Raw genomic sequence first — 12,993 nt, forward strand, 5'->3', positions numbered from 1 at the left:
ATGCTCTTAAATCTAGTCCACTCTTGTGGGTATGAACTCATTTTAAGTAGGACCTTTTGATGAGGCTACTTTAAGTAAGGTGACCCACTTCATTCAGAATAGTACTTAATCCTATCACTGGAGTCTTTTACAAATGGAATGAACACACATAGGAGAAAGAAAAGCCACAGAAGCAAGAAAGCTTCAATCAATGAAACCAGAAGAGAAGGGAGAGACCAGCAGACATTGTCATGTGCTTTGCCATGTGGCAGAGAAGCCAAGGATCACAGGCAGCTGGTCTCAGGAAGAAAGCATCACCTTGATGATGCCTTGATTTGGACATTTTCAGGGCCTCAAAACTGTAAGGTAATAAATTCCCATTGTTTAAGCCAACCCATTACATGATATTTGCTTAGGGCAGCCTAGGAAACTAAAACACTATTCTATATTACATAGCTAGTAAATAGTAGAGCTGGAATTCAAAGCCATATCTTTCTAATGCCAGAGTGTTGCCTCAAATATTAGTAATAATAGCAGCATCCATTTATATAGTACTTTCTATGTGCCAGGTTCTGTTCTAAGCAATATACATATATATGATCTTCACAACAACCTTATGAAATAAGGATTATTGACCCCATTTTACAGAAGAGGAAACTGAGGCATGGGGAGGTAGTTGCTGATAAGTGGCAGGATTCAATTCTGGGTAGTTTGGCTGGACTATTAACTACTGTCTGTACTCTTAACTACAACTTCTACTACTCCTCTCTATCATCCCCTACCTTCAATCATCTACCAGTCCTCAAGATTCTTTCTTCAGTATGTCTCAGATGTGTTCACTTTTCCTTGTCCCTGTTACCATTCCCCCAGTAGAAATCGCCATCATCTCTTGCGTAGACAATCACAGCACCTCATACCTGTTCTCCTTGCCACCAGTCTTTACTCCTTCAGTTGCTTTTCCATATGCCATGCAACTCCTCTGCTTCAATCCTTTCCAATATACAGCAGAATGGATAGATAGATATGTGATAATGCAAGTATAGTCAAATGTTTATAGTAGAAGCTATCATTTCAACTTTCTGGCACACTGAAAATTTTCGTAATAAACTAAGAAAAGAAGACTCTCTATAATTCTCTTTGCTCACAGGATAAAAGTTCACATTTCTTACTAGGGCTTTCCAGGTCCTTCCTGGCCTGGGCCCTTATCCCATCTCCACTTTAGTCATTCTCCTTACATGCCACTGTCTTGGCCATTATACCCCAGCCATTATAAATGTGTTTCAGTTCTGTGAATATTCCATGCTCTCTTATCTTTGGAATTACACATTCTGTCCCATCTGTCTGGAACAAGTCTCCTCCTTCTCATTCTCCTGGTTAACTTTCTCTGGTCCTCAAGTCTCTTCTAAAGTGGCACCTCTTCTGAGAAATCCAGACTGAGTTAGGTACACCTGAGGTGCATTCCAACCCCATTTCCTTCCTTATATTCTAATACTCATATTATTTTATTAAAACCATTTCTTTTTTTCTCTTTCCAACTACACTATAGACTCTATGACAGCAGGGACTATGTCTTTCTTCTTTACCTATTAGGATATAAGAACAGCTCCTGGAACAGTCTCTCACACATAGTAATTACTCCATAAACTTTTTAAAATTATTTTTATTGTGAAATATAGCATATATACATGAAAGTGATAACTTTCAAAGTATGATTTAGCAAGTAGTTATAGAGCAAATTTCAAAGAATGTAATGGATTACAGCTCCATCATTTCAGTTATTTCCTTCTAGTTGTTCTAGTACCCTAGAGACTAAAAAAAATATATTTATATAAAGATTCATTAATCATAATCCTTTGTTAAATCCTGTCTTGTCTGTTGCTACTCCTCCCTCTCATTTGATTGCTGTCTCAATCTTCAGGAATATCTGGATAGTGACCACCCTAACTTGTTCATATTGAAAAGGGATGTCAACATTATGAGGAAGGGGGATGAATCAGGTTGATGCTGATAAATATTTTTGAATGAATAAAGAAATGGCTGAATGAATTATATCTCCAATTCCTAACACAGTTTTTGGTAAATAGATGCTGAGCGACCTCTCCCCAGTCCTCAATAATCTCATCCTTCTAGAACTCATAGACCGTACAGATGCTTCTCTCTGGGATTTGCCTATTATTTCACTATGTAATAAAGAGGTTGGTCTGAATCACAGCTGAGCAATAATTACCTCAAATAGAGGTATGTCCATTTCAACCTGTCCTCTTGGCAGCAGGGCTTGTCTGGGAGCCTCACGGATCATCACACTCCATCTGAGATAAAGTTCAAAGACATACTTAGGACTCTGTTTCATCATAGGCTGTAGTCAATGATTTGCAGGTCAAGAAAGAGGCCAAAAATGCTTGTGTAATGGGGGAGATGGGTTGAGATCTGACCACCTGATCACAAGGTACAGCACAAGAAGGGTGTCTGCTTCATGACTGCTGTAGGCCAGTGTAAGGTAAGGAATCATGACAGTGTTCTTAAAGAGAAGTAGTTCTCAAACAGAAGTAGCCAACAAGATCACCTGAGGTGCTTTTGTAAAATACACATAGCAGGACCCTATCTAACACCCATTGAATAAGAATCTTTGTTGTGTGCCCAGCATGGTATCTTGAAAAAAGATCCCCAGGAGATCATGATAGGCACCCATAAATCAAATACTTAAATATGCTCCAACATAGAAAGTCTTTTTTCTCAGCCATACTCTCTCTTCTCTAAAGCAGAAATGATCTAGGCCAATTGTTTATGAACTTCCTTTTTCAGAGTTTCTTTGAGAACTGATGAAACTATGGACTCTTCCCAAGAATAGATAATTGGCAATGTAATTTGAAGGGGACTCACAAAACCCTTGAAATCTATCCGCGGGTCCCCTATTCTAGGATCTTTTAGGTTTGAAGAGGGGCTTAAATGCTGTTTGAAGGATACATTAGTAGTCCCTGGCTTCCTAAGAGACATGACCACCAAAACTGTACTATACTGAAGCCATAAAGGAAACAAGGTTCTGTGAGAGAGGTTAGAATATTCCTGATTGAGATGTCGTTGGGAGCAACTTGTGTGGAATTGGAAGAGACACAAAAGCCAGGTGTTTTGGTCACTCACCTGTCTAGAATCTTCACACTAGCTTTCTCCACTCTGTTGAGGAAATTCAGAGGTGACTTGTTTTTGTTCCAGAATGCACCCCAGCCCAGAACACGGGCCAGATCATTGCCAGTTCCAAGTGGAATTATTGCCAGCTGACACTGCAAGAACAAAACTACGCATTCCTTTCAGTCTTGCTACCAAGCTACACCCATAAAAGAGCCCAGACAACGCTTTTTGGGAATGATTATGGTCTCAAAATCCATGGTGATAAGGGACTTCTGATACAGGAAGTACAATGGGAAGCTGTTTGAAGTCCAGTGAATTTTTCCCTAAAGAGTTGGACCCCACCCTTAGCAATACAGCACCTATTCAGTAAAGGGAAAAATTGCTGGCATATGCCAATATTTAATAGCCATGCTTGTGAAAGAGAAATATAGTCATAACTCTATCAGGGCTGGGCAAATAAGATGGGGTATCTTAGGATACAAAGCTACTAGAGTCAGAAGAGAAGGGCTCACTAGGGAGAGAGAAGGGAGGTAAAGGAAAGTTTCTGCTACACTTGAGACTCTGGGAAGAAAATCAATAGCCTCAGGAGGGGAAGGAATTTGGGAGGTCAAATGCTGCCTGAGGTCACTTTTCTGCTTGCTCCCCTTCCCCTTCAACTCTTCATTTTGGAGCCTGGGATTACAGCAATGCTCATTCCTTCTGCTGACTCTCTGATTTCCCCTTCCTTCGTTTCTCCAGAATATGATCTAGCCAAGCAGGCTTAGATTGGGAATCTACCAGTCAAGTCGTCTATGAAGCCAGCAGGAAGCATGTAGTTTACAGACAAGGAAAGTGAAGACCAGGGTCTTCTTGGGATGAGCAACTCCACACCATTAGTCTCTCTACCAATGGATACATGAGTCAGCCAGTGACTTACCTTTCCATGTAATCCAAAGGCATCAACCAGAAATAAGACCCAGCTCACACTGCCATTTCCACCACAAACCAAAATACGAAAGCGAGCAAAATTCTTGAACTGCTCAGCCTGCCAGGAAAAGGAAAAAAGGGAGTCATTTCATGAACTGCTTGGCCTTGTATTCCTTTCCTACAATGTGTCAGGATCCCAGGATCGCCGTTTCCACATCCTGATAACAGGCTAACTGCCTTCTTTCCCTTAGCCCATGTACTTAAGAACACAAACAGTATTCCCACAGGCAATTTTAAAGATCAGGCCTTGCCGCAACACATACTCTGTTGTGCACAATCTTGCTCTAAAAGCCACCCAGCCAAACCCAGTCTCCTGAGGTCCAGTAAGAATACCTTGCATGGTGCTCTATGGGTTTTCTGGAATCAGGGCTGAGTTGCCAAATGGTCCTAAAATAATGCAAGTCCATAGAGAGATACATGTATTTGACCCCAGGAAAAAGAGTGAGTGGCAGGAAAGGTGGATAGAAGCTAGGCAATATCCATTTGCCTCTTCCTCCAGGGTCAGGAGATGTATTTTCTTCTCTTCCAACCAGAAAGGGTGTAGCAAATCTGAAAGAAGGTTTGCAGGCTTGAAGTACTCTCTGGGAGAGAGCTAAAAGTCCTCCCACCAACAACCCCAAATGCTCTATGTCCTGACTTGAGAAAATAGATCTTTCCTGCCCAGATACAGGGACTGTTTCCAGAAAGCCCATCCTAGTCTAGAATGAATAGAGGGAGGAGTCCCTTCAGTATGCCCAACTATATTCTTTACCCCATGCTTACCCTGCTTCAGGTCCACCCTTCACCAGATCAAACACTTGAGAAGGGTTAAGGTATTGCTTGAATTTTCAGAGGAAAACAATCCCTTGATGATCACCACTTTTTGAATTGATGAAGATGAGGATGGGACATGAACAGGCTGATGACCAGTCAAGACTCCAAAAGTCTGAAGAGACTACTAATTGGCCTAATACACACACAGACACAAAAAGAAGAAAAAAAGAACAGAGCCATTGAACTGGAAAGGAGACATAATTTAGTATTACATTTTGCAAGGACTTTTAAAGTAACTGTCTGAGTCTCCTGAGACTGAGGAGCAAAGGCAAACTCAGGACACAACCCTGAAGGGCTTAAAAGTATTTGTCTAGCTGTTGCTAGGCAAACTGCATTTTCTGAGCAACTATTACATACCAAGCATCATGGTAGATACTGCTAGGGGCATAGCTCCTGCCCTCAAGCTGTTGAGACAGACCTATACACAAGAATATGTTGGAACACAAGGAATCCTTGGTTGATGCCACAACCAAGTATGAGTAAAATGCTGTGGGGAAACTGAGGAAGGAGGGAGTTGGGAGCTCAAGAGGAGGATCTGCACACCAAATAGTTCTCTCTCTGCCTGGGAGAGTCAGTTCTCAAAGTGAGAAGACATCAGTTCAGGAGTCAGTGGGAGGAAAGGTTGCCATCTAGCCAGGAGCTAATGACAAAACATACCAATGTAGGGTACATCAAGGAACTTTAATCACTTCTCTAAGGCTCTGGCAGAGCAATCCAGAGGTAGTTTTTCTATCTTGATTCTGTTGTCACATCAATTTTCAGAGGGGAGCAAGATGATAAGGAAAATTGTCTGAACAAGGAAGAGGCTTTTAATAATTCCCAACACTGAAGTTCCCTATAGAGAACTGGGGATACAGCAGTTGAAATACCTAAAGTCTGCTAGCTTGTGCTGAATATTAGAATCTACTGATAGGGAGTTAGGCAGTGAGAAATGACCCCCTAGGTGATGATAAACAAATCAAGAGCCCTTAAGTTCATGGCTTGTCAGCCCTGCCCCAACAAAATAAAATGTGCAGGTCAAAAAGCAAGTGGCTTGCTCCTGGGTGAGGGCAGGTAGGTGGGTTGAGATGTCCCATTTGTTATAATCTTCATGAAAAGGAGTCTAAAAGGAAGACTGCTGACCTGGACAGATTTCACCACTGTTTTGAATGGGAAAGCTTAAGGCAGGATGCCTCTACAGACCAATTCCCACTCATTGGCCAGTAGAAGTTGAAAGGACCCTAAGCCAGTTAGCCAGCCATGAACAAAATTTTCCTGGCTTACCAGGATTCACAGATATAAGAGGGACCATCTGCTATGTCCCCTCAGTAGCATAGTTTGGAAATAGCTACTTTCCATGAACACATTATCCAAAAGTATCACACTTTTCAGCAACTTTTTTGCAAAAGGTAATATGTTGACACAATGGTAGTTAAGACTCATTCACTCACTCATTCATTCATTCATTCAAAAAATATGTATTGAGGATATTCTCAGTGCCTGTCCTTGTTATATATTCTAAGAACACATGCTGGACAAGAAAAACACAGTCTCTGCTCTTGTGGAGCTTATATTCTAAGGGAGGGAGGCATATCATAAAAAATAAATACAGAAAATAGTGCGTTATGAAGAAAAATTACAAAGGCATAGGCATTTTGACCCAGTAATTCCACTTCTGGAAAATTTTCCTATAAGTTTAGATGCAAACAACATGTATGAGGTTGTAACAGGAAAACACTAAAAACCTCAAATAAAGAAATAAGTTATGATATATTAACATAGTGGGATGTCTAGCAGCTTTAAAAAAGAGTGAGAAAGCTCTCTTTTGTTAATTTGGAAATATCTCAGGAATACATAGTGAAGGAGATAAAAGCAAAATGCAGAACAATGTGCATAGTGTTAGATAGCGGGGCTAAGATTCTATGTTTATATTTACTAGTATATTCATAAAGAAATACTCAAAGAATATTCAAGAAACTAATGGCAGTGATTAACTGTGATATGGGGAAGATTGGGATGTAGGAGATTAAACAGATCAGAGAAAACCTTAAGATTTTCACAGAATATTATATATACATGCACATATATGTGTGTGAGTGTGTGTGTATATATATACACATCTATTTATTTTTAAAAACTTTTTGAACCATGTAAATTTATTAGTTAAGTGTTAAACTAGGAAATAGGACAAAAGAATTGTACTAATGTTAAATGGCCATGAGGGTGTATCTGAAATAATTTTTATGTCTATCTGGCAATTTGGAGCATAGGTTATCCTCTACAAGAGAATGCAGCAGTTTGCCACAGCTGGCTCTCTTCCTGGTTTATACCTAACAGAGCAAACATCTTAACTTCTCTGGGTGGTCATTTCCCCATGCGTACGAAAGCATCATGTTGTAATGATTAATCACATAATGCAGGTTGGGGATGGGAAACTGCTAGATAAAGAAAAGACATCTGTAATTAAGGCAACTTGAACTTCAGCATCATATCTAATTTAATCACAGATGTGAAGCCAAGGAGAAGCAGGGGTGGCAGGAAGCCAGTCTCAGGAAAACACAGGGCCAGCCCCATCTAACATGTCCCTCAGAGTCAGAGAACAACTGCATTTGAGCAAGACTTAGTTTTTCAAGAGTCTCATGAACATGATGATAGAGACTGGTATTATTGTGGACTGAAATGTAGCAATGTTAGGCAGATTCATAACCAGGCAAATACCTTTGCCCATAAGGTTTCTTTTAAATTAGAAGGGAGAACCCTGAACTATTCAACAATTTTAATCAACAATTTATATGAAAATGTAGAAAACTGGCTTGTCAACTTTGAAATACCCAAAGTTGGCGATAGAGTTACTGAATAACAAAATCAAGATTAAAAAAAGAAACAAAAAACAAACAAAAAAACTACCTCAACAGGCTGATGGGTCAAAGTCAGCAAAATCAAATGGAAAAGGGTAAATGTGAAGCTTGGCCTTTAGGCTCAAGGACATAAATTGCACCAGAACAGGTCAATGGGGACTTGGCTTGGCAGCATCAAGTGTGAAGAGGGTTTAGGGGATTTAGTTAACTTTAAGCTCTAGATAAGTCAACATCCTGAAAGAGGCTGTCAACAAAACTAACGTGTCTTTGAGCTGCATTAATATAACCACAGTGCCCCAGAGCAGGGGGGCCAACAGTCCTTCTCAAGTTTGTTCTGCTCACACCATAGAAGGATGCTAACTGGCATGAAGATTTCTTGCTATTCCTCTTCCTATACTTTTTAAATCCTCTTTTACAAATGTTAACTCATTTAACCCTCCCAACACACCTAAGCATACCACTATTACTTCCAAATGGCACAAGACAAATGACAGATGAGGCAAAGAGAAGTTAGTAAGCTTTCCAAAGGTCACAAAGTTAGTAAATGATGGATTTAGGCTTCAAACCAAGCATTCTGGTTCTGGAGTCTGTTCTTATAACCAGTGAAGCAGTTGTTCTCAAAATGTGCCTCCAAGACTAGTAATATCAGCATCATCTGGTGACTTGTCACAAATGCAAATTCTTGGGACCCATCCTGGACCCATTGAATAAAAAGCTCGTGGAGTAAGGCCCAGAAATCTGACTCTGATATGATTCTATTGCATGCTGAAGTTTGACACCACTGAACTACACTATTTTCCCTCTACATGAATCAGGGATGCTATGTTAGTTGCTTCTTATTCTCTAGATTGCTAAGCACTGAGCCTTACATGTGGTCGATATTCAGTAAATGTGTTAATGAAATCATGTACCAAATCTTGACTATACACATACCATGTACTCAGGTATGAGTTAAGTGCTATGGATACAAACAGTTCACAGTCTGTGAAGGGGTGGGAGACAGACATCATTAATTATAATGAGTGCATTAGGTGCTCTGAGATATGTGCTCTGGTTTACAGTAAAGGAAGTAATTAATTTATCTGAGGAAGTATGGAGGGACCCTTACAGAAGCCTTCACACAGAGGAGTTAATGTTTGATTTTGAGTTGTTGGACCTTGAAGGATGAGAGAAGTAATTTACAATGCAGCCTGGATATGGGGGGGGTGGGCAGGGGGACAAGGGTAATTGGAGAGCATTCCCAGAAATTAGAGTCTACTGACTGAATAAATGAATGAGTGAATGCATGAGTGTTACCCAACCATGGCAAGGGCTTCTTCAGAAAGCAATCAGCTGGATGGCCACCCCCTCCCTCCTGGGATGCTTGAGAAGGGATACCGTAGCCTGCTTGAGGGGTTGGACCACATTAACAAAATGAATGTCTTAGCCCAGGTGCTTCTAAGCAATAATATCAAGCCATTGGTGGAAAGCAAAAGAAAGTAGTAACGTAACTAGTTAATAACCTATAACAAGAACAAAAAATGGTATAAGAGAGGGGAAAAAAAAGGAAGACACCTTCTATAAGGACAGGAAGTATGGAACCTGTTTGGCCCAGTTACAAAAGAGAGGTGGCAACACCCTTTATCACCTATATGTGGTGATCTGTGGATGATGAGATGGGCCCTCTGCTCAAAGACATCTTCTCCAGGTCCCTGTGGGGATGAGCACAAAATCTCAGATTCAAGACTAGGTTGGCTTCATTAACAACCTGAGTTTGCTCAGCTGACCTGTTGCTACTTCTCTTGCATCAACCCGGCCTTCCCCTTAGTCCCTTCCTTCTCCTATCCAGTTGAGCATCTCTTATTTACCAAGTCATTAATCTCATCACCTCTCTAGTTAACTCCCTGGTGGGTGACTCTATGTGGAAAAATATCTGAGTACGTCTGAGAATAATATATGCATGTACCACTGAGTGAGGTTAGCTTTGTGCCTGTGCATGTCATTATGAAGATGCATGTGTACACTTGCCTGCAGAAACCTGTGTGAATGGCTCATTCCACTTACCAATGTCTATTCGTATCTGTGTTAGGGTTAAAAAAAAAGATATGAAAGAGGCTAGAGTGACTGTGTGTGTGTGCATATGTGCACACACACACACGTGTACTATGTTTAGTTCTAAATTATGTTGTAAGGATCACAGAAATCCTTGGCCATACACGTATACTATGTTTAGCTCTAAATTGTATTGTAAGGGTCACAGAAATCCTTGGCCTCTTCCATTCTCTGACTAAGGAAAACATCTGCTTATTTTCTTTTTCTTTCTCTGCTCCCAGCAGGGTGTTCCCTGGCAATGAAGTAGGCAGCAAGCATCAGTATGGGGATAATTTTTAAGTCAATGAAATAAAGTTGAATGAAATGTTGGGCCACTGATCACTCTTGGACTAGTGGACATTCCACATGTCAGAGATGGGTAAATCAGCATATTAGAGAAATTTTTATTAAAACATTTAGTAAGGATTTTTTTATGCTTCAGATATTTAATCACTGACTGAAAAAAATGCCCATTACTGATCCATTAGAGGCAACCACAGAAGTATATTCATTAACCCTAGAAGACTCCAAAATCACAGACTTCACATGCTATCCCCACAACAACAGTATTTCAGCCACTGATCTTCATAACTCAGCCACCAAATATCCAATAATTTGCCCAATCAAACAATGTCCCTCACAGAGACACAATAAGTCTATATAGGACAATAAGTCCTATATCGATTACATTCTTATGGCTTCCCTCCACTGTGTGTTCTCTGATGTTTCCTCCCAAATTTCTGAATAAATGGTTTCCCCTGAGTTCATATTAAATACATTCTACATCATGAAATTTCTGGATCTCTCTGAAGGGGTACCATCCTCCTAATAAAGACTTTTCCCTCTTACTTCATGTTTTCATGGTTATTATTAAATTCAGTATTTTTTAGCGCATTAAGGCTTGTTTTTCACTGAATGATAGTGCATAGTAATTACAGACCCAGTGTTTCATTCCTGTGGAGGCCACTTATTTTAAAGGATAAGTTACAAATTAAGGCACTCCTACACTGAGTACATAGAATTGCTCACATGTAATTTACCTGGCTTGCTTGCCAGTTAGAATGGGAGATGAGGACTCTCCACTTCCATTAGATTTATTTTATGAGTTCTCTCACATAACATATCAAACCATGCATTAAGGGTTTTCTACATACATGACATACATACAGATTCTCTCCTGTATGAATTTCCTTATATTAATTGTAATACTACAGATGGCTAAAGGAACTACCACATAGATTACAAACAGTATTTCCTAAATACATGTGTTTAAAGGTTAAAGCTCTGTCAGAAATCTCTTCCATATTCAAAATGTGTAGTGTGAGTGCTCTCATCTCATCTAAGGTCATAATACTGACTGAAAGCTTTCCCACATTGATGACACTCATAGGGTTTCTGTCAAGTTTGAATAATTTCATGTTGTCTAAGAAAATAAAAAATATGGTTTTCCTATACAGATTACATTCTTATGGCTTCTGTCCACTGTGCATTCTCTTATGTTTCCAGGGGCCTGTATGTCAAGCAAAAACTTTCCCACGTAGATGATATTCATAGGGTTTCTCTCCAGTGTGTGTTCTCTCATGTTGTCTAAGATATGAAGAGTCACTGAAGGTTTTCCCACAGGTTTGGCATTCATAGGATTTCTCTTGATGGTGAATTTTCTCATGCTGTCTTAAGCCAGAACAATTAATGAAGGCTTTCCCAGAGGTATGGCATGCATATGGTTTCTCTCCATTGTGAGTTCTCTCATGTTCTCTCAGGCCAGAACAATAAACGAAGGTTTTCCCACAGGTATGGCATTCATAGGGTTTCCCTCCAGTGCATAAGGTTTCCCTCCAGTGTGTGTACTCTCATGTTGTCTAAAATAATAATTTTGTCTGAAGGTTTTCCCACAGGTTTTGCATTCATAGGGTTTCTCTCCAGTGTGAGTTCTGCATGTTGTATGAGTTTAGAAAAATTAATGAAGACTTTCTCACATAGATGACATTCATATAGTTTATCTCCAGTTTGAGTTCCATTGTATTGAAAAGATGACTGGTCACTGAGGACTTTTCCAACTGGTTTGCTTAAATATGGTTTCTTTCTCATGGGAATCAATGCATGTGGAGTCACTGAAGATCTGAGACTGTAATCTTCTTGCAAGTAATTACATTGAAAGGAATTGTTTTGAGTGTAAGATATCTGCAATAACATGATGTTAGAATTGTCTTCCCTGAGATAAGGTGCATGAATGTCATTTCTTGCTTTTTACAGTCAGTTTTCCATCCTGAATTCTGGGTTTGGAGAAATCCCATTCCTTCTGTCCATAATTCCTTTCCTTGTGCCAAATGGGAAAGCACATCTGATGTGCAGACCTGACATCCAGTTTGTAGGAAGATACCTGGATTTTTAGTTTCATTAATAGTGCAGTATCAAGTCCATGGCTGGCTACTGAGATGAGATGATTGATATTCTCCAGCATCACTTCTCTGAACAGCTTTCTCTGGGATGTGTCTAGCAATGCCCACTCTTCCTGGGTGAAGTATACAGCTACAACTTTGGAGATCATTAACTCCTGTGGTTGCATTGTCAATAGCTCAGCTGACAAATGTCTTTTTCTGAATTTTCACTCAAAATGAGACAAGCAAAAGGTCAGCAAAGCTGGTATCCGTGGCTGGGTGCTGCCAGAGCACTCCCACGCTGACCCACATCACCACAACAAAGGGCCACATGGGCTCATGCTGATTCATGTAGCAGTCGCGGTGCCTCTGGGGGACCGTCTGTGCCACTGCTTGTGCCAGCAACCTGCTCCAGCCAGCAGCTGGGCAGTGGTGGGAAGGATGGACTCATGTTGGAGAGCTATGTTCACCATCACCAACCTGCGTCCATCACTGTTGCCTTGCAAGCCCAGGCTGCTGCTCCCTCTGCCTTGGGAAGGATTTGATATTTCCTTTAGAAAGTTAAATTGACCACATGTAGAGTGAACCTAACCATACACAAAGTGAAATTAATGGGCAGTATATCTCTTCCTTGCTTTAGTGAAACAGTAATATGCCATTGGCAAGTATATTAGATTTCTCAATTTCTTAAAATATTAGTAAAATAAGTCAGGTATTTTAGTTGTAATATGTGATTTTATCTTGACCTCTCCCACTCTTTAATAATGAATAATGATGGGAGAAGCAAATGAACAATTGGATGACTGAAGGGAAAGTCTCATAGA

The 12,993-nt window shown here is 40.2% G+C and overlaps 1 protein-coding gene across 1 annotated transcript in view; it reads right to left on the reverse strand.

Annotated features, from left to right (window-relative positions):
* DGKK (diacylglycerol kinase kappa) overlaps window positions 1-12,993 on the reverse strand; it is a 105,080-nt gene that overhangs the window by 38,735 nt on the left and 53,352 nt on the right. Inside the window, 5 exon segments of the mRNA XM_037824678.1 lie at window positions 2,207-2,288; window positions 3,118-3,257; window positions 4,022-4,120; window positions 4,372-4,381; window positions 4,834-5,017. Coding sequence (XP_037680606.1) covers window positions 2,207-2,288; window positions 3,118-3,257; window positions 4,022-4,120; window positions 4,372-4,381; window positions 4,834-5,017 — 515 coding nt within the window.

Source organism: Choloepus didactylus (assembly GCF_015220235.1).
Source record: "Choloepus didactylus isolate mChoDid1 chromosome Y unlocalized genomic scaffold, mChoDid1.pri SUPER_Y_unloc1, whole genome shotgun sequence".
Lineage (NCBI taxonomy): Eukaryota > Metazoa > Chordata > Mammalia > Pilosa > Megalonychidae > Choloepus > Choloepus didactylus.